At 37.0% G+C, this 26,857-nt stretch overlaps 2 protein-coding genes across 2 annotated transcripts; both read left to right on the top strand.

Annotated features, from left to right (window-relative positions):
• The first annotated feature begins 7,212 nt into the window (after nt 1-7,212).
• Nucleotides 7,213-15,068, top strand: LOC137393362 (GTP:AMP phosphotransferase AK3, mitochondrial-like). Its single transcript, XM_068079877.1, has 5 exons — nt 7,213-7,474; nt 9,351-9,594; nt 10,492-10,635; nt 11,590-11,690; nt 14,534-15,068. The coding sequence occupies exons 2-5, from the start codon at nt 9,354-9,356 to the stop codon at nt 14,729-14,731; spliced, it is 684 nt and encodes a 227-aa protein (XP_067935978.1). The 5' UTR covers nt 7,213-7,474; nt 9,351-9,353; the 3' UTR covers nt 14,732-15,068.
• A 3,695-nt stretch (nt 15,069-18,763) lies between these two features.
• On the top strand, nt 18,764-22,450 carry LOC137393192 (membrane protein BRI3-like). The gene is made up of 3 exons (XM_068079638.1): nt 18,764-18,921; nt 20,938-21,125; nt 22,072-22,450. The coding sequence occupies exons 1-3, from the start codon at nt 18,879-18,881 to the stop codon at nt 22,201-22,203; spliced, it is 363 nt and encodes a 120-aa protein (XP_067935739.1). The 5' UTR covers nt 18,764-18,878; the 3' UTR covers nt 22,204-22,450.
• Nucleotides 22,451-26,857: the final 4,407 nt, after the last annotated feature.

The raw sequence follows: 26,857 nt of genomic DNA, 5'->3' as shown, positions 1-26,857 counted from the left end.
ATTTTTCACCTGCTTTCAATTGTTAATGCGTAATAATTTGTGAATCAGTTTGTTAGACCACTTTGATATGAGCATTGTAAATTGCAAGACAGCTTAGCTTTTTCTTCAAATATAAAAGTTTTGAAATTATAGGCCTATTATTATGTACCATCGTTTATCTAAGTGGGGATATCGGTAGAGTGATCTCTTCACAGCTGACACGCCAAAGTTGCAGTCCAGAAATATTTGGCTATTAAAATTAGGACAACGTTATTAGAGTAGAAGTTGTGGGGGAAAACAAAAGACTACCAAGCGTGATGTGCTATGTCCAGATACCTTGGGCTTTCTCGAGTGTTATAGCATTATAGTGTTATGGTGGCATTTCACGCAGGTGTGCTGGTGTAGGCAAATGCGACTGGTAGATAATGAGATGCCAGCTCTCAGGCTTACTCCGGACTTTATCCATACTCGCATGCGTTGCTCATTATGGACAAAGGCAGACTTTGACACCTATCTGTATGATTTGCAGAAACTTATATGAAGCCTGACTGGCCCACCACTCTGACAATCCTTCGAATATAAAAGCTCAACATTGTTGAACAACTTGAACTTCTCCTCTCCACTTTTATTGGCAACCCTCAACATTTCTGTCTTCTCATGTTTTTGGCATGCAACGACAAACATCACTCTGTTGATGATTACTAAAGCCAATGCCATATTATGCATACATACGTACATACATATACGACTTTGTCGATAGTAAAATAGCAGCTTTACTATCAACATGTATGCATATGTTCCCTTACTTTTTTGCTTTTTCAACTCGTCTGCTTCTCTTTTAGGCAATCATGCTGCCTCTATCATTGGCAGCACTATTAGCTTGTCAAAACTAATTTACTGCTTTTGCAATCACTCTTATAACATTCTGTTGTGATAGTTTTCAGTTCAAAGAAGAATGCCTTTGGCTACGCATTCATCATTAATACCCTATTACAAGTAGGAAGAAACTTTCCTCCATACAATAGAGAGTTTATAATGGAGAAACGATATGAGTACTGCTTATTCTCCTTCTTTAATCGCTGTGCATTGCGAGCAAGGGAGAAAGCAAACATACTGACTCTTACTTCCTCCTGATGGCCTTGAGTCTCTCGTTAGTAGCATTCCAACTAGATTGCGTCTCAATTGTCAAGGGAGCTCAAGTCTTTCTCTCTGATATATGATTATATATAGCCAGAGCCGATGTCTGCCGTCAGCCAACATCAACAGCGCTGGCACTTTTAGAGATGACAACCTTTTCTTTTTAGCTAGCAAAAATGTTAAATAACAACTCATTCATTTGATAAAAGCTAAAATAGTCATATTCAAAACATGACTAACAGAACCTGAGTAGTGCCCTTTCAGACAATGTGGTATGAAAAGGTGAAAAATACACCTTTTTGTACCATATTTCTATATCCTTTTTATACCTCATCTAGCAAAGATGAGAAAAATTTACACCTATTTTAGAGCTGACCACACAGCGATATTCACCATTCTTTGTGAGTGCTACAACTTTGAACAGTTGTTAATTAGAGCAGATCAATGCTGCCGGAGAAGAAACTGCATACATTACGGAGTAGAGAGTTTCTGAAGGGTTATTTCGAGATGCTCTCATGAGAGCCTGTATATAAGCAGGTATGACAAGCATTAATTGCAAACTAGACAACAGTTGACAGTGGCTGATCAAAGGCGCTGATGGCAGGGGCTGATGGCAGACGCTAATGGAGAGCACTATTCGTAGGTGCTGATGGCAAGAAATACTGAAGTAGACACACTGTACATGATGAAAACCACAATATGGCTCCAAAGCTTACATTGTCAAAGAACTAAAGCTATACAAGGAGTTATATTTTTGGCTCTTTTTATAAATTCTCACACAAAAATAATGAATCACAGATGAACCTTTGAAATTATCTTCTCTTTATACAAAATACAAAACTTGTAGACAATCACATTAACCACTTTTCCTTATAAGTTGCTGTTCTCTGTTGAACATGATATAAGCAAAGATCATGTTAACCCTTCACCTCTGCCCGGTGCAGATGCACCTTACCGGTGCACCGGGCTTAGGTAGGTATTGAAGCGAAGCAATAAAGTGTCCTTATCAAGGCCTGTATACTGTGTTAACAGGACTAGCACAGGCTACTTATGGCTCGTAAAGATAAAATTAGTCACAGCCAGCCATTGTCGAGGAAAAATATTTAACATTCACAGCTGTCATCCTGTCCTAGCTCTAACAAAAAATTCCTTAATCTTTTAGCCTTCTATTCTCTTCCATAGTAAAAAATATCGACTTTTAGCCAAAAATACCAAACAATACTACATGTTTTACAATAGTAATCAAACTGCTTTACGGGGTATAATATCAGACGGAACAGCTAGTTACACCTTGAAAACAATGCTCAATCTTGACCATATTTACAACTAACGATAGTTAAATACTTCATTCCGTAATTATATGCCTTTGTAGTTTTCATTGTCCATAACTGGTCTTTCGGCGGGAAACTTGTGACCTGCAAGGTCTTGATTGATTTTCATCAATTTATATCGCTGGTCTTGTTTCATTTTGTTCCATGGCTCTGGATTCTGATTTCTGGCCACGCTGACATCAGGGTTCTTCATGGCTGTTCGTATGCCAAAAAGGACGCCACCACTCGCAGCACAGCTTACTAATGTCACAAGAATAAGAGCATCTGGTTGCTTCTGAAAAACTTTCCATTGCGCTCGAAAGAAACTCGCCATTCTTGTTGGTCTCGAAAGAGTTCTACAACAATTCGTCCAGGTTAGATAAAAGGTGACCAAGAGATACGATAGGAAAATTCCCTAAATTATCGTGTCCTGTTATTGATCACATCGCAGCGAGGAGCAATTGTCTTCCTGCTTTATAAGTTCATTAAAAAAATTGCCAAAACTACGGCTCGCTTGAAATATCTACATATGAGCCAAAAACTTGAGTCATGGTGATTCAAATAAGACAACTTCTTCTACAAAGCGTTATTTGGCCTCGCACCATTCTGCATGTTCGCTACTAGAATGATTACAGATTATTACAACTTTTTACAAAATTATTTAACTTTTTTGTTAAATGCTCTCTTTAACAGAAAACATAATTCACAAATATTTATATGTAAATACAGCCATCATCAATTGAAATTATACTGAGCGAATAACATCACAAATGCACAGTTAATGTGACTAGGCCTGGTTAGTGCCTGGATTTGATGTATGTATACAATACAACATCCTAACTACACACATACTACACCTACTCAAGACCTAATTGCATCTTCCTCATCAGTTCATTGCTAATTATTTCTATCTACAAACCTTGTATCCGCCTTACCTCCAAATATATTTGTAATTTTTTTCAGCTCCTGGTTACGTGAATGTACCAACCTGTCTCTAAGACACCTTATCTAAAACTGTGCAGGAAATATCTTTATCTCTATATATGTGCGTCGGCGATGTTAATGGGAGAGCCTTATATTGATTATAGACAAACCCTTGATTGCATCATGCGCTGACTGCACTGTTTACAACGGATTGTATATCCTTCTGCTAGTTCTGTCCTACTTCCTGATACTTAGTCGATTATTAATGCTTTCTCTATAGTAATTGTTTATTTTCTATGAGCATGCATGCCGGAAAATCTGTTAGTCACGTACAACTGAATTGCTTCATCCCTTTTGTGTTTAATTTTCACGATTTTTTGGTTTAGTTTTTAATTTATAATCATGGATTTCTTCCTATTGCAGAGCAAGCGAATGGTCTATAAATCACAGAATAGGTATTTAGTGCGTACGTGACTGGAGGACTAAAGTTTACGGAGCGGAGCGTTGCGTTATCTAGTCGAGTCATGCATAGGGCTAGCTAAGCAGCCAAAATGTCCGGTAGCCATTCGTAGTTGGTGTGTGGTGAGAAAAATAGGCTGCGCCCTGGTAAATGCCACAGCTGCGCTATCTCTATGAGCCTTTCATACTGTTTGCCAGGCAATAGAGATAAGCAATCAACTTGCCCTTCTGCAGTCAACACGCTCTATCCAAATGTCATTCCTTAATGTTAAGTTTGCCTCGTCACACTGTATCTTGAGGTAGTTTATGTTCAGCACACTGCTTGTATTTACTAACATTTTAAAGGAGAAGTTGTTGCCTGGTGGGCTAGTTCGCTTGACCTACCAACAGGAGTTTGGAATTAAATTTGGAGAAAAAGGCCCTTGGTGTAGACAAGAATGGCATCCAACCTTACATTGCTCCATACAAGGAGGCATAACTCCAGTCATTGAGGTTCCCCTTCCACCAGACTTGAACATGTCCAGCGAAGATCATAGAGACAGTGTTTGTGTAACAATGCACTTAAAGACAAGAACATTGTCTGCTTACAGTATGTAAAGCAGATATCGTACTTGACCTTCGAGAAATTACCCACACAGACTACGCTTCAAGAGTGCGTTTAAAGTGGTATTGAGGAGGTCGTCTATGCAGGGAAAAATAACTCTTTTATTTCAATATTAAAAAAACTAACAGAGGAAGTCAGCCAATCGTGCCTCAAGAGCCAAACTAACAAGGACGCAGCTTAACACGTCTGCTAAGTTGAATACTAGAGGTATTTAGATCGTGAATAGATTAAGAGTAGACACTAATGTGTTAAATGAGGCAGATATTAGTATAAGTTGGGCAAATCCCAAAAAGCTTGTTTGTGGCCATCATCATCTCTTCATCTTAGGAACTGATTTGAAAAACTGTTTATGTACTAATACTACTACAAAGTTTTCTGAAGTTTTAAGGGAAGCAAAAACCTTTGTTGGGTCTGAAAACGTAAAATACGATAGCTTGTCATTGTTTCATCTGTGTTTGAACCTGGAATAAGAAGCGAGGTGTATAGAATGGTCGTATTTTGAAATAAAGTTCTTTGTCAGTTTTGATCCGGACTTAACAAATCCAATTTATAATATGCAACAAAAACTACCCATTCCTGCAATCTGGTGTTGCTCATTTTGTAAGTTAGGTTACAGTTTCTCTCTAGGATTATAAATTCTTAACACGCCATCAGCGTTTTCTAGAATGATGTTTATCAACAAAACGGCGTAGAGCAATCTCTAAAATGAAACTGCACAAGACTATTAAGCGAGCCACAAACTAGATTTGAGTTTAACGTCGCGCTAGGCATGTAGCAGAACTAATTTGGTCAACGCCATAAAATGGTTTGTATAGCTATAAATCTTTAAAGATCAAACTTTCCTTTGTTATTTCTATGGAAGCTCATGTAGATATTCTGTCATTTGAGATCAGCGATCACATTGATAGCTAAAATTAGTAACAAAGGAATGAGGAAAAGTTGAATCCGGTCATGTCAATATGTTTATCATGTGACACATTTTATTGCGCTACGGCGTCTGGCTTGTCCTAGTCTTGGCAAATAATATATAAACAGTTGTAATTGATCCAAATAATTTTAATGTATGCGATGCCAGTAGCAGAAGCTTTCCTCCCTTTGTTTATATGAACAACATGATCGGGACAGACAGTTTTTTGTAATGGCTCTATAGACTTGGAGGCTTATGTCACTTGACTTAACACTAATATGTAGTAACACCTGCCTCAAACATGTCCAAGGGAAAGCTGGCAAAGCATTATTGATTATTCTATTCTATGAAATACTATGCAAGAGTAGAAATACGCAACTCAAGTTTAGAATAAATAGCCGTTGTAATAAGTAAGTCTGCTTTAGCTAAATATGCTTTGATATCATCAACTCTTATAAACTGATTCAGTTCTATGGAATGCGGTATTGTTCTAGAGTTGACAGGATTTTGGGTGGGATCAACTAGACTTGTCATACTACAAATATGTTGGCACAGATACAATCATATTCAGCGTACAGCAATTTAATCACATTAAACCCTTTTAGGCAGCAGGTTGTTATTAAGATATAAAAAAACTACGAATCTAACTTCAAAACTGCCAATTTGTACAATTTGTAGTAAAATGAGTGTCTCAATATTTTTCATTCGTATCAGCTTTTTATGTATAATTCTGACCTTACGGTTTTATATGGAAACTATTCATGACATAATGAGATGTCGCCGAACCTGACTATAAGAGCGCCTTGATGACTAGAGAGGTAGAATTAAATGCCATTGATAGCTAAATATAATGCTTTCCTATAGACTGAGAATCTTCGAGTTTTGAACTGTTGGTCTCCCAAATGTTTTATCTATTCTAGCCCGCTATCAATATCAGTTAGTCAGCAATGACAGATTCAAGATAAGGTTAGGAATGGCCTAAAATAAAGACTGTTTTAGCACCAGCGTTTCCTACAAACATCCCTGTAACTTTTTTACCTTAACTCTCTAAAACTCAGTCAGCTAGGGTTTGGCATCCCGGGGTTGATACTCTGAAAGAAACACCCATCTGACTAGGCTCAGATTTGGATATTGTACCCCCAATCACCTGGTTGGTAAATTTGAAATATACCCCCTAAACACCGGGAGTTCCCGAGGGGGCGCCCAGGTTCCACGCCCCGCTAAACATCCAATATGATTCAGAAGCTATAAAAATAATTTTCTGCTAGTGAATTTAACTTGTTTTTGACCTCAAAATCAGCTTTGAACAGTGTGAAGAAAGCGATGAGAAACATGGGCCCTTTCACTGGCTTGGCTGTGGAAACCCCCCTAAAGTAGCAAATTCACTGACAGTGCCCCATGGTCTTAAACCCCCCCTAAAACGTGATTTTGGGCTGAGCCTAATGGGCCTTTTGGGGAAGTATCAACCCTGGATTTTGAATTATGAACACATATCAGTAAGTTGGACATATCTAAAAACATACAGTCATTGATGGAGTTGTCTAAACATGGTAAGCAACTTCTGCGCTACTATCTGTGCAATTAGGTAAGCGTTATAATATCAATGTTAGATGTACGCAAAAACTTTTAAGCTAGTTTTGATAGTTTTAACGTATTAGTGCTAAAAAATGACTCCATGAAACAAGTAGAAAATCGGGTTTTGAAAGCTTTAATAGTTATGTACTGCCTGTACTGTATATCACATGTACCCTAAACGCGTTTAGTCTTCAAGTTGTTTTCTCTTAAACTAGTAAGCAATTAATTTTATGGATAGATCGGTACAATGAACGCAGCAACGCTCAACTCAGCCATCCCATTAAGTCGCTTTGTGATGTGTTGCAAGAAGCCGAACCCAGAGTGTAAACGATTATTTAACGAGCTGAAGGATGAACCAGGCTGAACGATTATTTTGTTAATGCGTCATTTAAATTTAACGTTAATTATTTAATATTAGAGAAATTTGTTTTTTTCTACTTGTATTATTTTAATATCAAGTCATGCTTTTGATTTTTTTTATAATCGTCATCAATTATATAACCAAGTTTGAAATGATGGTTCAAGCAAGCCATTATTGATATCTGCAGACGGAACAAACCTGCATTCGAATAATTATTTGTATGTATATATTAGGTCTTTGATGCCGTTTCTAGGTTATGCTTAAAATATAGCAATGCTTTTGTTATAGCCATCTAGTTTTGCCGAGATCTAAGCGGCAACATCAAATGAGAGTGAGAAAAACAATAAAATACTCTACACACTCAGCAGTTTTTCTACCATGTGAACATTTGTGCACAAGGTTTTTCACAAGTACCAAATTATGCATGGGTTCCTATTTAATTTTGCACATATATATATATCATGCAAACTACCATGACTATATTCTTAACTAAGCACATTCCTCTTTTGTCCACAAAACTATCTATGATTATACTTAATATACTAACTTATATAAATTTTTTACTGTTTCCCTGTAATATTTGATGTGTACACTTACCAGTATTGCAGCAGGACAGCTAATATTACAACAACATTCTTAGACTTATTAGCCTTTATTAGCTTGTGATAGCCAAAATTGAAAGCATCTAGCTTTTAAGGATTAGCTTATTCTTCTATTACAGAGCTTCAGATGAAAAGTATTTGCTGGATAAGCATAGAGTATAATGATAAAGATGTAAGAACATTGCAAGTAACAATGTTGGTTGAACAGATAGTCAGCAAAATTGATAACTAGATGTAAAAGATAGTATGCCATTTATGCTCTTTTACTAATACGATTTTAATATTAATAAAATAATTGTAACTGTGAGCAAAAACTCAAATTGCCAAAACCTCATAAGGGTCACACAAAAAAGTATGAAAGGCTATGCTAAAAATGTTCAGTTATGGCACTTTTAAAACGGAATTACGCTACCGGTGTATTTAAAAATAACTGATAGATATAGTTTGTTTTTTGCACCTAATGCTTGTGTCTCAATTACTGCTTTATATGCATATCTTTATTACTTCCTAAAACTGTGTTTCACTCACTACCTAATGTACTTGTATCATTTACTATGAATAAGACAGGTGTTAACAAACATAAATTTCAACGGCAGAATCTATTGAGAATATATTGCCAATATACAACCCAACCTGCCTTTAATGACTTGACAACACCCAAGCGTGAAATGTTTAGTATATGTTTTATTTAGGCTTTAATAAATTTCTCTTATTGTTGCAAATTGTTTCAAAGTTGGTTTCATAATACCTAGAAATGATAATTACTATCCCAAAGGTATTGAAATTCTCTCAAGCTCGCCTATTTGTGTACAGTCCTTTAAAATTAAATAATTATATTTTATGACATATGATTACGTCAAATCATAACAAATATGCACCATTTTTTTAATGAAGAACGATTTTTTACTATAAGAACAATGAAATACACTGATGCACCAGTCGAATGCCATGGACTGGAATATAGTTAAAGTATACATCCATTGTGAGTGTCTGCATTCAAACACTTATATTGCATTTAAAACAAAATTACTGTATGAGAAATGTGTAATGGTATTTCCTTTCAATTGTTTTTATGCCATTATGACTAATAGTGTGCTGTTTTGGTGTTCTTATATGTTGTTTATGATCTTATTACAAACTTAAAATGTTACTATTTAGAAACAAAGTATTTAGTTACGTATGCTTAATACATATAGTAGCCCAGTTACGAACAACATGTAGAATAGTGTATGTATAGTAATTATTATTCACTGAAGAATGTACATGTAGTAGTGTGTGTAAAACTAATGAATTCGTCGGTACATTAGCCTAGAAATAAACAAAATAACTTACTGCCAGCATAGTACATTCTGTGATAACTTACTCCTCTTGCATATCAATTATATTTGCCGAAAGAGGAATGGAACAGCCTGTCATATGACAGCAGTAACTTATTTTGCCATGAATTCTTGCCATGGCGGGGATAAAAAATGTTGATCCGTATATGTCATAGCAGATGGCTGCTGCTAGAACACTCCTAAAGGCTGTTATTATGGGACCCCCGGGCTCAGGGAAGGGCACGATAGCAGAGAGAATAGTTAAAGACTTTGGGCTGAAGCATTTGGCGAGTGGTGATTTATTGAGGAGTCAGGTAATGAGCAAAACAGATGTAGGAATGCTGGCTGACAAGTACATCACTCGAGGAGATCTTGTGCCCGATGATGTTATGCTGAAGCTAATTCTGAATGAGCTGCAAGGTTGGTTGAGGGGGCTGTTTACTTTCAGTAGGATAGTAAGTCAGTAAGGTTGAACCCTGGAGCAGGCAGCGCCAAGCTCATGAACGCTCACAATTAGTTTGTAACATTTAAAGCAACAATTGTGAAATATCATTATTTTACAATTTGACTTGTTTGGGTGGTTAGCCTAATTAAATCACTGGTTTACCAATCTCTAGCTAAAATTTATCAGTATCAAATTATACAAAATTATTTCTCTTTGTTACCTAACGGGAAAGGCTAAGCTTTTTTATTGTGCTCACATGAAAAATATTTGTAATTTAAGGACAGCTCAAAGTAGTAGATGATAGTATGAAAATGCTATTTAGATAATTCAGAGGCAAATAAGCAGATAGGCAAATGCATGTATAATCAACGCTCATTGAAGAGTTATGCTTTCTTGAATTATTCAGCCTTGATAAAAGACAACTCCAAAATGTAGTTGCAAATACTTTTGCTTTGTTTTAATTGAGTTTTATCAGAATTTGATTTGACGCTTTTAAAATGTCATTATAACCATAAATCATGTTTTGCCACATACTATTACAATTCTCAAGCTATGAACTTCCTGACAAACATGTCTCTTTTTGGCAGTACTGGGTCTCTCTCTTGCAGTCAGCCATTTCGACAATGGCTGTCTTATGCTTTAGGCTTTTCAAAAACGAGGTTTATGGAAGCAGCACATATATGTGTATGTCATTGGAACTTAGTTGTTAAGCCTTATGAAATACTTGATTGCTTCTATCTGTTTGTGACCTCTCCGTACAATTGTTTTTCCATGTGCTGGACATGTGCCATCTTTAATTCATTGCATGATATTAGCATAATATCTAGTAATGTTTTGAAGAGACTCATGAGTTATTTGCCTGCGTAATGTAGGAGAGCAACTGAGGAGCGCTAAATGGCTCTTGGACGGATTTCCTCGTACGATTCCGCAATGCGAAGGCCTGCTCAACACCATTCAGCTCGATGTCGTTATCAACTTGGACGTCCCATTTGATGAGATCATTAATAGGGTTAAAGGTAATTTCAAAGTGATCTTTGCATCTGAATTCGACAAAAAAGTCTCTGTTTTGCTCTAGTTGCTCATTGATTTTTAAGGAAGGCTTTGCGTGTACCTTTGCCAACTCTATTTTGAGTTATTATTGGCCATCAATAAAAATGCATATTTTGATTTGAAAATTAATTGTAAAAGTCGAGTGCTATTAGACCGTTATTTTTAAGATGGTGTAATTATTTTTTCAGTAAAATTAATCCAAATAAAAACCTTGGCAGGCAAGTGAGTGCCATTCTCTCCGACTTTTCACTCAGCACTGTAGACAAAAACAGATTGTACCATATTTGATGTATAATGTTCCTAGGTAATATAGCTTTGTGTAAATTTAGATTGGCAGAGGCTTCATTACCTGTTGAGCACACCGTTTGCTCAATTTGTATGATACACTAGTTAGTTGTTTGGACTAATCTGCATTGCTAGTGTGTTGCAGCAATTCACATGTCCCCTTGTATCACCATTAGAGGGAGTCGATCAACATCAGCTCTAGCCTCTAAAGCTGTAACAAGCCTGTAGGCACAATCTTATCAGTCACTCTACTTGCGCAATAGATATTGAAACAACTTGACGACCATGAAATTATTTTATCGTCGATCCATATCTTATACAAACAAGCCTGGCCTACTTTGATGATGTGATAAAACAGTCCTTGAACTCTGTGCTTCCCCTAGTAGCGGCCAGACACCTCACAATCCTGATTATTTCATGCCAAAAATGATGAGCCGGAATACTCTTGTGCAAATTATTGTGAACTTATAGTTATCTCCACTTGTTTTTAAACTGATCCTTCCTCCTTACCTCGGGTGTGCACCTTTGCAGCTGCTCATAACGCGTCTCACTCGCGCCCGCACTCGCGTTAAGAAATAGACCGAGTTGTGAGGCTTTGATGAACTTAACTTCCTTTATGTCCCTGTTTTCTACAGATCGGTACATTCACGAGTCAAGTGGTCGCATATACAACCTCGTATTCAATCCTCCTAAGGTTGCCGGACAAGATGACATCACGGGGGAACCATTAATACAGGTCAGGGACTTGTCTACGTGTCTCCAAGGTTGTTTTTAGATTTTTGTGTCTAGAAGGTGCCCTTTTCCTTTGCATTCCTGGGCCATTTGACTATCTCCATATATTGTGCAAGTCAGTGAGGGTGCTTTTAGATTCTGTATGGGAGCTTCAAAGGGGTAGACATGACAAATATCTAAAAGTACCCATCAACAAATGAAGGCATGTGATTCATTCGTTCACACGTATTCATTTACTGATTTTACTCTGAGCTATTTTCAGCATGTGGCTTTCATCAATTTGTTATTGACAGTAGCCATTTATCAATCGGAGGATGACCTGCAGAGGATCCAATAAAAAGCTTTTTAGCGCTCACTGAATGTATTTGTAATACAACAAGTATTCAGTTATCAAACTTACAAACATTAGGTATTCCTTAAGATCTCAGCCTACAGTTTTTGATGATGCCCCAAAACTCACCCGCAATCTATCGACATCAAAGCCTACTTGAGTCAGTTACCTTGGAGCCTCGTGTTCACCAACTATGATAAAAGCTGCCCTAGTTATTCTGCAAGGAGGAAGGGTATGCAATTAGAATCCAAGTGTCATTGGTACATTCCATTTGCTTAGGTGTGAGGACTTAAAAGTGCCCATAATAGATTTCTGTTGTTTTTGAAGCTGCGCATTATAGAGAAAGAGTATTCTGTAAAGAGCAGATGAAGCGCATGAAATTATAGGTTTAGGAATGCATGCCTTTATATGAGAAAATCATTTTTTGATATTTTACGATAACACAAGGAAGAATATTTAAGTTTGTTATATCACTAAAAAGTTGCTGCAATTGCGTTTATTTCACTCCAAGCAGATGGATATCTGCAAAAGTTAATCCTGAGACCACACACACCTGCTTTGCATGAATCACAACAAACATTAAGCAACTTAGAAAATGAGAGTCAGGAATTAGGGAGCGAGCGTATTCTATGTGATGCTTAGCTGACTAGCCTGTAGCCTGTGTTACTGCTATTTTATCTAAGTTTCTACCCCTACTAGTGGTTTATAATACATGTTTGAGGTTAAACCAGGAGACTGCCTAGATTTCACATAACCGTCTTGCACCAGATACTGCTCCCAAGTTATCGCTGGTGCCAACAGACCTTTAAGTGATTTTTGGTGATAGCAAGTGACAACTGGTGGTCGCTATGTGGAATCTTTTAGTTTTTATTTTGTTTCACATTGTTTCCTTGTAATTGTATAGAATGTTTTGTTATATTTAATATTTATAGTCTAATCTGTTTAACGTAGCATAGCAAATATCGTCATGGGAAGAGACACGTGGCTCACAATCTTACATTAAATGAACTGCGTATCTCAATGAGATAGCGCATCACAACGCGGGATGAGTTTCTATATAGATGTATGTTTTCACCTAACTACCTGCCTGTACTTGAGGATACGCACAGGCACGAAGCTATCTAATTATTCTGGCTTTTATCAAACCAAACTTGCCTTTATTTCCCCAGTGTGACATACAAATAGTTTTATTAGACTTTTAGATTCATGAAACACAAAACTGCGTTTCATATCGACACAATCAGTTTTTTCAAAACAGTCAAACATGCAATTTTTAAGGTTTATTGCTTGTCTTGATCAGAGCTTTTCATACGAGTCGTCAACTAGTCTTTGGAGGGTGTAACACAACTACAATGTAGATTAGTATTTGTGCAGGAATGGTCCAACCTGGTGTGTAGGTACCTCTATCTTGTATGACTTTCCAGCATTACATGTAGTCATGCATTGCAAGGAGTTTTCTTACCTCTATTATAGATGTATTTGAGGGAAAATTGATTATAAAGAAAAGCTGTGAAATGTATGCTGTTGATTGTGAGCTAGCCAGCTAAAAAAAGGAAACAGTCTTTGTCAATGCCTAATAACAATCTCCTGAACTCAATGGAATGTGTTTATAGCTCATTAGTGTTACATATTTTGCACTCACAGTGTTAGTTTGTCTGTATGGATGTGTAACAATAACAGCGTTGGCCGTACCAATTCATGTCACCTATCGCTATGACACAGTTCACTTAGCTATAAATTATATATAGACAATGGATTTATTACAGACTGTGGTCTAAGTTACTCAGTTTGCTGCCACTGATGGACAGCCTTAAAGGGTCATACCAAATTTTAAAATATCTTACCCTTAAGTATAGAAATTGTTCTATGATTTGAGGTTTCGTTTGTTGTTTTAAACTTTTAGGTAATCTGACTGCCAGGAGGTTTCTAGATTTAAATGGACATAACTAGATTCAGTTAAAACGCTCAGAAGAAAAAAATGTGCCCAAACTTCTCCAAAAATGAGGTTAATAATTGTTCATATTGTTTATAAGAGATCAATATATGGTCTCATGAGCATCGGGGTGCTCAAATGGTTACACTGCATTTATAGAAAAACAATGGGACAATTTGTAACCAACCCGTCTTCAAATCACTTGAACATCTATGGCAATGTATCTCAGGCTATATTTGAAGTTTTATTCCACCAATCATGAGCAAATACAAAATGAAATATATGTCAATAGAGTTGCGTAGCACTGCAACTTGAATGCCATAGCTGATGTCATCGCGAAAAGGACAAACAGGAACTGTGGCTATTGACCTCGTATTGACCTCATATTTGGAGAAATCTTTTTTCTCAGCGTTTAAACTGCGATCAAGTTTTGTCAATTTTTATCTTGAAGCATGCTGTCAGTCAATCACCTAAAATTACAAACAAATCTCAAATAATAGAAAAATTTCTATACTTTCTGATAAAATTCTTTAAAATTTTATGTGAATGACTCTATAATTCCACTGCCATATGGTGCTTGTAGAGGCATGATGACAAAGCAGAAACGGTCGCTGCCAGACTAGACAATTACAAGAAGAAGACAGAGCCTGTCCTTGACTATTTCTCTAAACGTGAACTCCTCATCAACTTTCCAGGTCGCTTTTCTAATGAAATATGGCCACGGGTGCACACGGAGTTATCTCGCTACGTTCAACCACTTCAGTACACCGAATACAAGTAGTAGTGTGTCATTCGCTTAGCTCTTTTAGGCTTAAAAAAGTTATTGTGGCTCTTGAAATCTTTCATATGTGATTATAACACTTAAATCGGTAGAGTAGATATTATTCCCACGGCTTACGTTGTGTAGTTCGTACCAAATGAAGTCTTATAGGTGCTAGTTTGCAATTTATTATTTTGCACAAGCGGTCAGCAAATTTATGCTAGTCAATTTTCAATACTTATGCTGCTGGAACCGAGACTTTCACATATTTTCATTCAGCAAATTATTTTTAATTGTTTGAATATATAACCGTACAATGAAGTCCAGTTTCTTATCAATAAATGTCCATGACCATCTACAGTAACAGAAGTGTTAAGGGTTTGCTGTTATGTAGTATGTTTCAAATATATTTTTGTTACTATAACACCTCGCAGCACAATTTTTCCTAAATGTACATTTTTAAGCATTTTCTTTCATGCCGTTACAATTGGCTATGTAAGTATTTTTAACAACGGTGAAAGCGATGTGAAACTTTCAAAAAGTTTTGAGCTAATAAAGATCGGCTCCTGTCAGGATGATAATGATTGTTATGTTGCTCGCACTGTTAGTCAGTAACTTATAGCAAACCATTCTATGGTTTGTGTATTGCCTATTGCTATGAATTATGCATCTGCTTCATCTGTAATTTTATTAACCTTTTTGCTTATTAGTATTTGAGCATAAATCAATGTTATATCATGAATTACACTATATCAATGTATCAATGTCGGTGCTTATAACTGCTTGTAAGATAATTACAGCAAGTACAAAGTACTAGCTAATGTAGAGCCTCTCTTATAATTTTCCCATGACCAAACACGAGCAAAGCGAGTGTTCGGGAGCTTTATGATAAATACATATGTGTACACAACTCCCGAAAATTATTCATCAATGGCCATAACCAAACCCTTGTACCGAAATCCCATCAAAAAATTTAATCATTTTTGTGTGGAGTCGTTTAAGTATAATAATGATACAAAACACATATAAACCTATTTAAATATGTTACCAAGTCTTTGAAAAGTGTCGACAATATTCTAAAACTTACTCATCTGATCGGAGTATACATAACTAGAAAGATTAATTTGACCTAAAATCGCCATTATAACCTGACAAGCCTTTTTAATTAAAATTAAGACTGGCCAACAAAACGCCCATAAAGCCGTGCGACAAATAGTAGAACCATAAAGCCGTGCGCATTTCACGAGAAAAGCGTGCACATTTCACCAGTCTATGGCATTGTCCAAATGCTGAAGGTTTCTGCAATAAACGTAGACCGTTTGAGGCATAGACCGTAGACCGATTTACAGGTACGAAAATGTGGTACACAGTTTATCAGCCTATGTTTTTTTGTCCAATTCCCGAATGTTCCATTAAATTATCTAGAACATTAGCCAAATTACTTGACATCTTATTTACAAGCTCGGGCCAAACTACAATGCCCCTTTATGACAAGAACATTTCTTTATTTTGCTCCAGTTTGCAGAAAACTTCCAGACACACATGCTAATGCTTGCTTTCTGTTACAGATCGCTGTCAAAACCATTCTACATTCAACACAACCAGCTTTCAAACTGTGTATATTACACAGCAGCTTGCCATTTTACTTCTAATATTGCATTTCTCCTTTTGCAGGGGAGAGATATAAACATACAGTCAAACATGGATAACTCGCCCTCGGATAGCTCGAACATATGGTTAACTCGAACGGTTTGGTTTGGTCCGTTCCCACGATAAATTGCTTTAGATAACTCGACCTCAACTTCGTTAACTCGAACAGTTTTTTGCCCAACGGCTACCGAGACGGTTGTTATCAATTTAGAATATCACTTTATTCCAAGCCATAGAGGTAAACCTCAACTTTTAGTTCGTAGGCTTCGTTATTACCATCATCAGCAAAATATTTTTGTCAACGAATTTTCTAAAGGTTTGGTGAAATTTGAATTTCACCAAACCTTTAGAATGGTCCTTCGAAGGCAAGGAAAAGCGAGGTAATCTTCGCATAAACTTCAAGAAAAATCGGCAAAATTGATCTTGGTTAAAACACTCAAAAGAAAAAGATGTATTTTCTTCTGAGCATTTCAACAGCGAACAAGTTTTGCCAATTTTAATCTGAAAGCGTCCTGGCAGTCACATCACATAAAACAACAAACAAGTCTCAAGTAATAGGAAAATCTCTATACTTTCTGATAAAAAAATTTTAAACTTTACTTTTGAAGCATTAAATTTGAAACAAGCCATTCATCCTTTTGATTTATACAGTATTACAATTTGTATACGTACATGTATCTACTAATAAATAAATGGACTTATGACAGTGCTCTGATAACTTGAATGTTCTAATAACTCGAACACTTTCACTTGGTCCCGTGAATTTTGAGTTATCAATGTTTGACTGTATAATCTTCTCCTTTCATTATGGCTGTTTGCTGTACATAATAACACCCAATACATTACAGCTTCCATTGCAGCTACCATTTCAGTTCTCCTATTGCACTGCAGTGCTATTTGACTGCTAATATTGCATTTCTCAACCAGCAGTACCCTTTCTTTTTTCCATTATCACTTTAGTCGTGGGCTGTATAACAGGGGAATTTCTAGTTAGATTTAACTCTTAAGGGTTTAAATCTAGAAACTATAAGATTAGATCCTACTACTTGTATTGTCTCTGCAGTATTCATGAGAGGATTTACTCTTTATTCTAGAGTTAACCTTGATGGACACACTGAACCCCAGTCAGTTTCAAATGCACCTTCACTGACTCATTTATTGAAAATTAAATATATTATATTTCCACATTCGAGACATACCTAGTTGTATCTTTTCCTAGTGTATAAAATGAACATTACTGTGTTCAATGAACAAAACCAATAGAATGCCTGAACACACAAATAAACACATATCTTTTTATAAAGACATGACCTTGCAAATTCGCATGACCTCTGCTGTTGCTTTTGAGAGACCTATACCAAACCCCTGAGACTGACCCACCGAATACCCCTGTGGTTCGATGGCACCCAGGCTACGAACCACCTACTTAAGGTCTGTTTGAACCTCATTGGACAGTTTATTATAGCATTTGGAACAACTAAGGTTGTCATGATAATAACAAATGTCAGAGTAGACAAATGCCCACATGACATTTACCAGTTTATACACTAGTAGCTGGGGTTTAGCATTACCCATGTTAGGAGGAAACAACTCTCGTACAAGTATTAGAATATTCTAATAATGCCTGCAGCACCAGGATTTCTTAGGAACTAGCTCAATTGCAGGTAGTTGACATACGCCACTCTTGGTTGAGTGATAAGTACCTGACAAGTAAGCGCGTTACATGCATGCCACGTTAGCATTCCACTATCTAGCTTCTAATTGGGTTAGTGAACTTGCTCTTTTTTAACAGGAATGTATTACATATTTCCTTCAGCTAAAAGCAAGCAACTTTAACCATATACTGAATGTAACTTGCTAAGAACTATTTACCAATGCTTTTCTTCCAGAATAATAGGCGAATGACCAAGGTACTACATTAAACCAGCCATAGTGAGTGTTCAGTTCTGCTCTGACTTTTCATCATTGAGCGTTTAAACCCAATGCAAAAGGGGAGCACTTTAGAACATGTCACACGCTGCAACTAAGACCATCAGTGTGTTATTTATTTGGCACCATACAAGTTCACCTTAGAGGAAACTTGAATAAATGCTCCCTTTCTACTTATAACGGTGATAAGCCAGTGACTGATTGGCTTACGATTACCGTTTTTTATTCGGCCGCAGTATGTCGTGAACTAGGTTACAGCAATGATATACAGTCCCCAGTCTGTATACAGTCCCCAGATATACAGTACAGGGGGACTGTATATCATTGGTTACAGTAAATTTGACATGGCCGTTGGCAGGTACATACCGGAACGCTGTATAATAGGCACCGCCTTCGAGCCGATGCTTCGCTTGGCTATGGACTTTAATTTATCACGTGACTAGTGCTTTTTAGTTTGGTATGGGTACGGAGTACCTCCCGTTGAATAGTTAAACATAAAATAACGTTTTATCTCGCTCATTCACGCTCGCCGCAAGGAAGAGTTCGCTGCTCGTCGACTTCAGTTCGTTGATCGCTAAGATTTTAAGCCATGGCTGCCCCTCCTCCATACGGTGCAGATCCTTCGAAGCAAGGTAAGTTATAATACCACTTTTCAAAAACCTGTTTACCATTTATATTATTAATGTGGGCTGTTGATTGACTGGAAGCTCTGACTAATTTTGCTTTCGGTCAAATTAACACAAGCTCTTTGAAGCGTTGCTACGCGCTTAGTCAAAGGGCCTTTCTCATGGTTTAACTGATTATTTGAGCTAACTGATTGATTATATGGGTGACCTGGTTTGGTAATCTTAAGCTCTACTCTAAAAGTGACATCGGCTCACGCTGATCTTCATTGACTCAATATATTATTAAAACTAGCTAAAAAGAGTTCTTTTACCATGATATTCTCTTTGGTTAAATGTGACCGCGTGTTCAATTGGTGATAATGCGATGACGTGTGGACAATTCTTCACAGATCAAGTGCGACGTATGCTTTACTTGATGCGAGCAGAGGTTGTGCGTGTTTTCAAGAGCATTATTGCGGAAACGTTTTCTTTTATGATCTTGGATGGACATGTGTGAGCTCAGTGGCAAGGAAACCTCGATGACCAGAGACATGCCCAATTGCAGATCGTGATTTAAGGTTGGATGCCATTCCTGTCACCACTGGTGGCCTTTTTGGGACTTGAACCCCAACCTGCTGTTCATAGCTCAGGTGTTCTTGATTATTAGGTCATGGAATGTTTTGGTCAGATATGCTTTTCTGAACGCTTGCCTTGAATGGCCAATTTGTCTGTCATTCACTACTTTTCCATTCATTAACAATATTCTCTGGGTAAGTGGTTGTTTCGCAGATGTATCACAGATTGCTTCTACACAGTCCCAAAGATGATCAATGCGTCAGGGAATTTTCAACTTGGCTGTAGGATTGGTCGTATGAAATAATTAGTATTCAGTTGAATACGTTTTAACTTGTAATAGTGTTAAGTTGATTGTATTCAGCTGATACAATTGTTCACCTAAGTGATTAGAGAAAGTATGTTTAAATTCAAACATATGGCTGATTGTAATTGAAATCTTTGAATTTTATGATTTGAATGATTCTTTTATAATCCATTCATCAAAGGGTAAACGCGATGAATGGAAAAGCAGTGAATGACAGACACATTGGCCACACTGCAGCTGTATTAACTGCTGTAAAACACGCAGCAGTTAATACAGCTAATGTTTTCTCTAGTTTTCTCTTGAATACCTTCATTATATGTGTGTAAGTTACAGGCTTACGGCCATCAAGTTGTTATATGTGTGTAAGTTACAGGCTTACGGCCATCAAGTTGTTATATGTGTGTAAGTTACAGGCTTACGGCCATCAAGTTGTTATATGTGTGTAAGTTACAGGCTTACGGCCATCAAGTTGTTATATGTGTGTAAGTTACAGGCTTACGGCCATCAAGTTGTTATATGTGTGTAAGTTACAGGCTTACGACCATCAAGTTGTTATATGTGTGTAAGTTACAGGCTTACGGCCATCAAGTTGTTATATGTGTGTAAGTTACAGGCTTACGGCCATCAAGTTGTTATATGTCTGTAAGTTACAAGCTTAGGGCCATCAAGTTGTTATATGCGTGTAAGTTACAGGCTTACGGCCATCAAGTTGCTATATGTGTGTAAGTTACAGGCTTAGGGCCATCAAGTTGTTATATGTCTGTAAGTTACAGGCTTAGGGCCATCAAGTTTTCTTCAAACTTAACTTTAATGTTAATGTAAATTGATATTATTAAAGTGCAAAAATCCCAGAGATGTTGGCTACCATAGCCAAATTAGTTAATCCTATCCTTCAGGTGTTGTGCTTTGAATAATCGATGAGCCATGGCAGGACTATAGGGGATATCTAATTTTTCCGTAGCCCGATCCAGTGACATCCGTGTAAGTAAGGGGGCGAATGATGCGTATCTAATGATTTGCAGCATTTCGCAATATCTGAGAATGTGCTTTACGTATATGCATCATAGTTACCATTGGTTGAATTAGTTCAGCGTTCCTGTCATACTTGTCAAACTGTCGGATAACTGTTGCCTAGCAATTATCACATTTTTGTTGACTAACAGGCTATCCACCTCAAGGGCCTCCGCCCGCTGGGGCCTACCCACCTCCGGGTGCTTACCCACCCGCGGGTGCTTACCCACAGGGGGGTGCTTACCCACAAGGACAGCCATACGCACAGCCCGCAGTTCAAGTTACAACAGCCGCTCCAGCAGTGACTGTTGTTCAGACTGGGGGATGCCCAAACTGTCGGGTAAGTCTGCGTGAACTCGATTTTATGTGATGCAAACTAAAAGATCTTGAGAGGTTGTTTTGAGTTGAGAGCATTGACCTAGATATGAATAAATTAGGTTTATATCATCTCAGGCTATACTTCATTATTTCGGTATATCAACTGTGTTGAATTTCTTGTACAGTTCAATCTCAATTTGAGATTGCGTCTATATATAAAAGCATATACATACGAGTTTGTCGACATGCAAGCATTTGAACAAACATTTGTCTTCAATATACAGATCCCTTTTCAACATACTACGATGTACATTTAAAGTGTATCCAAACATTGAAGTTTTATAAGTAAACATAAAAAACTGGTAAAATTTAAAAATAAGTTGTAAAAGTATTTGTAAAATATATAAATAAAGTTAAACTTTCTACAGTGTAAGTTATATTGAGTATTTCTGTCACTCACCCTACTACTGGACCTGAGCTTTGAAAAGCCTTTTCCATTCTCGTGTCTCTGTAGTAAAGCCACAGTAAAATCCTCTATTTACTGAGTATTGCTTTATTAATTGAGTTTTCACATGTTTTTGTTTTAATGTTGTATATAGTCACTTGCAGTATTATACAATTGTTTTTAATGTTGTATATAGTCACTTGCAGTATTATACAATTGTTTTTAATGTTGTATATAGTCACTTGCAGTATTATACAATTGTTTTTGATGTTTGAATGAATCGAACAATGTACGCATATAAGAATATTTGCTTTAACAAATGATGATTTTGACGCGTCGCACAAATATTGGATTTGATTATTCTTGTGCATGGAGTTTTAACTGTATTTCTCGCCAGATGAGTTAATTGCCAGATGGCATAGTTACATGTTATCATTCTAGTTATGCCTGGTAGGTTATGAGAACTCTGTGTTTCTTAAACACTCCTTCAAATAATTCAACTTTTATTACTTAACATTTGCAGATGGGTGTCTTCACTGACCACTATGGCTGCTGCGCAATATTTTTGGCCATATTCTTTTTCCCGATTGGAATCCTCTGCTGTCTGGCGATGAGAGAGCGACAGTGCACCAACTGTGGATATACAAGTGGTTAACCGTAGACTGACGATTAAAACTAATACTTAGAGTTTGCGGACCTCATCATTTCTGCATGGTTTTCAGTCTGAGTTGTGCTCATGTTGTTTTAAGTTAATACACCATAAATCATTTTGTTTATATTCTATTGTTCCATATTCTTTTGGTAGAAGTTACAAATTGTCTTCAAAATTTTCACAGAAGTTTCCTACTTTCCAAAGGCTATATTGTTATATATTCTCCTAAATAAAAGCCATTTGTATTATATATTTAATATGTAGATGAAAAATGCTGAAATGGAATTATTGAGGTGTCACCCTGCCTGATCATGGGTGAGCCCTCATTTCTGATTCAGCCTATCTGTGCCCTACAGTCTAAATTTAAACTGGAGCTGGTTTGAGCTAGCTCACTATTGGTCTGTATCTAACTACAAGTGAATAGTCTATTGTGTACTTTCTCTTGTATCCACATCTATCTTCAAACACACAGTTCATAGTAATCAAAGGTTTGATGCTCATACTTGGAGCGTGAATGCCTACTACAATCCAAGACTGCTTTATATACTCTTATAATTTGGAGAAATATTTAGCCCAATGATAGGCTTCATTTTGATGTACAACTGGTAAGTTGCGTGCGTAGGCATATCAAATTGCACCTATTTGACTAAATGATTTGTGCATGCGAACGTCTATTTAATGTTGACGCCTATCTTTAGTGATGGCGCAACTATGTGGCAAGTTTTATACTTTCGCAAGCTGTTGATAAGTCGCTCAAAGCTGGTTGTGCCACTTTGTGTGTCATCGCTCGTGACGGGAAGTTGCACATAATTTCATTATTTATGAATCAACTAACATACACTGCGCATATCAATATCTATAGAACTTGGTGAACACTATAAAGAGAGGAATGGTATTACAACCGATATTGATTGTTCCCTTTAGTTTATCAGTAGCCTTTTGTAGTACCTGTTAGATGTATGTCAACAGTTAAACCATAATTGTGAACGATTATTTATGAATTAATATAAAAATGTCTTCGATCACTATCTAGAAAGTACTATGGCCTAGCTAAATATAGGCCTTGGATAACAATCATTGTATCCTGGCAGGGATAGGCCTATTAGCCATAGACTAGCCCTTGAACTTTGGCATGCATGACCAAATTGAAGGCTACAGTAGCTAAATGAGCGAATAAGGAAATCAAGTGATCAAAACTTCTATAGCATTTACATTTGAGCCAAAATCATTCTCTGTTGGTGATAGTCAGTTACTCATCATAGTTCCTGCCTTCTTAATGCATACATATTTTGGCATATTACCCACATTGAGCTATGTATTAAATTTTGGGAGTTTTCTGCCCCATTTTATTTATACAATAATAATTAATTTAAAACATTTAGAGTGTTTAATTAGCGATTTACCATTAATGTTATATACAGTGGTGTTCAAAATAAACTCAAAAATTAAAATTCTCATTTACAACATTATTACTTATTGTAAAGTTACTCAATAACCGTAAATTCTATAGGCCTAACTAGAAAGTCCCCTGTCATACAGCCCACGACCAAAATGATAATGGAAAAAAGAAAGGGTACTGCTGGTTGAGAAATGCAATATTAGCAGTCACATGGCACTGCAGTGCAATAGGAGAACTGCAATGGTAGCTGTAATGTACTGGGTGTTATTATGTTCAACAAACAGCAATAATGAAAGGAAAAGATTATATGTTTATATCGCTCTCCTGCAATAGAAGAAATGCAATATTAGAAGTAAAATGGCAAGCTGTTGTGTAATATACACAATTTGAAAGCTGTGTTGAATGTAGAATGGTTTTGACAGTGATCTGTAGCAGAAAGCAAGCATTAGCATTTACGTGTGTCTGAAATTTTTTGCAAACTGGAGCAAAATAAAGAAATGGGTCATGTCACAGAAACCATGGTTAAGTCGTGTGTGTGAGATTTAAAGTTATCTACACTAGCAGAAGGAGAAAACTCTCAGTTATTTTGCAAAAAAGTTTCATTCCAGCTTAATTACAGCAGATTTTATGGTCAATAAACTGAATGCATGTTTACCATTAGTGCAAAAACATAGTTCTGAGAAGACTGGTGTTAAGTTTGAGAAACGAAAACCAATGCACAATTTTGTTTACATTTCAAAACGTCATAGCTGTAATAAAAAAGTGGATGATAAGTACGACACTGAGTTTCCACCATTGTCGACGTAGAACAAACCCTTAAAATGGAAATGGTGGCCCTGAGAAGGGCCGAGGTGGTTGGTGGGACTATTGGCACTCAGAAATCGATTTTGACTGGTGAGTCCAGTAGCCCGAGAGGGTCACTATCGTCCCCGATGAAGTCTACCGATGGGCGAACGATCTTGGACTCCACTTCATGCCGTGGAGTAGGGCAAGCATCACGGGCTGGCCTCTAGTACGGCCGTCAGTCCTGCTGTGGCCTTGTGTAGCATTGCCCTCGGTGATGGTGTTGGCGACGGGATGAACGCGTCCTCGGTCTCTGGGGTTCAGTCTGGGTAGACTGTGTTCTTTGGTGCTCAGCAGAGACGTGCGCTTGCAGGAGAGGCTGAGTGGTGAACACCTCATCACAGGAGGAGCAGCGGTGTCTGTGTACACGAGCGTGCCTCTGTAGGTCGCGCTCCTTGTTGCAAGAAAAATCGCAAAAAGTACACGAGTGCTTCATGCTTGTAAAAGTGAATGAACTGTGAATCAGTGTGTACCCGTATTTATAGACAGTCAGCATGCGTAAGAGAGTTGACGTCTTTTCTAAGCCTATAATCCGGCAGCTTCAAATTGCTGACTCAATGGATCTATATTACGTTCGTCGCAATTCAGACAAATTTGAATAGCCATTTATAAGGCGCACGCTTAACACTTGTCCAATGTAGTGTATATGTATGTGTTATACTAGCAATTTTTTTTATGTTAACCATTTATTACCATATTGTTCTAAGATTTTCATGTTACTATACAAACACTAAAAAAATTATTAATGCTCGTATTGCGTGATTAGTTAATGACAAATGTTATCGTTTTTGTATTCGAAATATGTTATTGTGGAATTGGTTGACCTAATTACTGTGCAGCCAATCAATTGTAAACTTTTCCCTGGGATTGCTATATAACCTGTCAGTTTTATCATTGCTGGTGTGTTACTGCTTGGTACTGAGAGATATAACACCAATAAAGATACTGCGTTCTTTACAATAAGCTCTGCTTGATTTTCAAAAGAAAATAGGTTATAAAACTCTTGTCACTGTTTCTGACTTTAGCATTGTGATATTAGCCAGCGTATCATAGCTGCTTTCACTATAAGTGCTATTGACCGAACATCAAGAATTATTGCGCTTGGCTTGCTAGGGTGTAATAGCTGAGAAAAGATACCATCGAGTCTGCTTATCGGCTCACTCTTGAGTCTGTTTATAGGCTCACCCACGAGTCTGTTTATCGGCTCACTATCGAGTCTGTTTATCGGCTCACCCACGAGTCTGTTTATCGGCTCACCATCGAGTCTGTTTATCGGCTCACTATCGAGTCTGTTTATCCGCTCACCATCGAGTCTGTTTATCAGCTCACTCTCGAGTCTGTTTATCGGCTCACCCACGAGTCTGTTTATTGGCTCACCATCGAGTCTGTTTATCGGCTCACTATCGAGTCTGTTTATCCGCTCACCATCGAGTCTGTTTATCAGCTCACTCTCGAGTCTGTTTATCGGCTCACCCACGAGTCTGTTTATTGGCTCACCCACGAGTCTGTTCATCAACTCATCAAGTTTGCGTGAGCTCGATCTTGAGTTGGGAGTTGTCTATCCTTGTCGAGTATAATTTACTTCATAGCAACCAATATCAAAAAATTGTGATATTAATCTAGATTTCTTTATTTATATCCAAAAAATTATGCTGAATTTAAAAATCTAAACAGATTTTAGCTGGTTGTCATAGAAATAGCTGTATATCTATAAGAAAATTTATGCCTATTACGTACTTAATTTTGCAGATATTAAAAACGGCTTGGCAGTACCGCGATATTGGACACAGCCGTAGTATCATCAACAAAATCTTTAGAAAAATAATAACAGTAACATATTGCACACCATCGGTCACTATATATTTCGGTCTTGTAAATTCGAATGATTATTCTTATAACTACATCTTATAATAATCTCATAAAATCAAATAATTATTCTTATAATTAAATATTGTAATAATCTTATAAGAATCGTTAAAAAATATCATCGTTATTTCCTTTACTTTCACTGCTTTGGACATCAGTTGAAATACCAAAGTACTCATTATAAATGTCCAAAATGTCAGAGTTATCTTCAAAATTGGCAAAAAAGAAACGATTACTTTTCAGTACTTCTACGTTTATTACAGAAACCTTCGGCAATTGAACAATGCCATAGACTGGTGAAATGTGCACGTTTTTCTCGTGAAACGCACACGGCTTTATGGTTCTACTATCTGTCACATGACTTTATAGGCGTTTTGTTGGCCAGTCTTAATTTTAATTAAAAAGGCTTGTCAGGTTTTAATGGCGATTTTAGGTCAAATTAATCTTTCTAGTTATGTATACTCCGATGAGATGGGTAAGTTTTAGAATATTGTCAACACTTTTCAAAGGCTTGATAACATATTTAAATAGGTTTATATGTGTTTTGTA

This window comes from Watersipora subatra, chromosome 4 (assembly GCF_963576615.1).
Source record: "Watersipora subatra chromosome 4, tzWatSuba1.1, whole genome shotgun sequence".
NCBI classification, from domain to species: domain Eukaryota; kingdom Metazoa; phylum Bryozoa; class Gymnolaemata; order Cheilostomatida; family Watersiporidae; genus Watersipora; species Watersipora subatra.
Note: the sequence above shows the minus strand (reverse complement) of the source record. Positions and strands in the feature narration are given on the sequence as shown.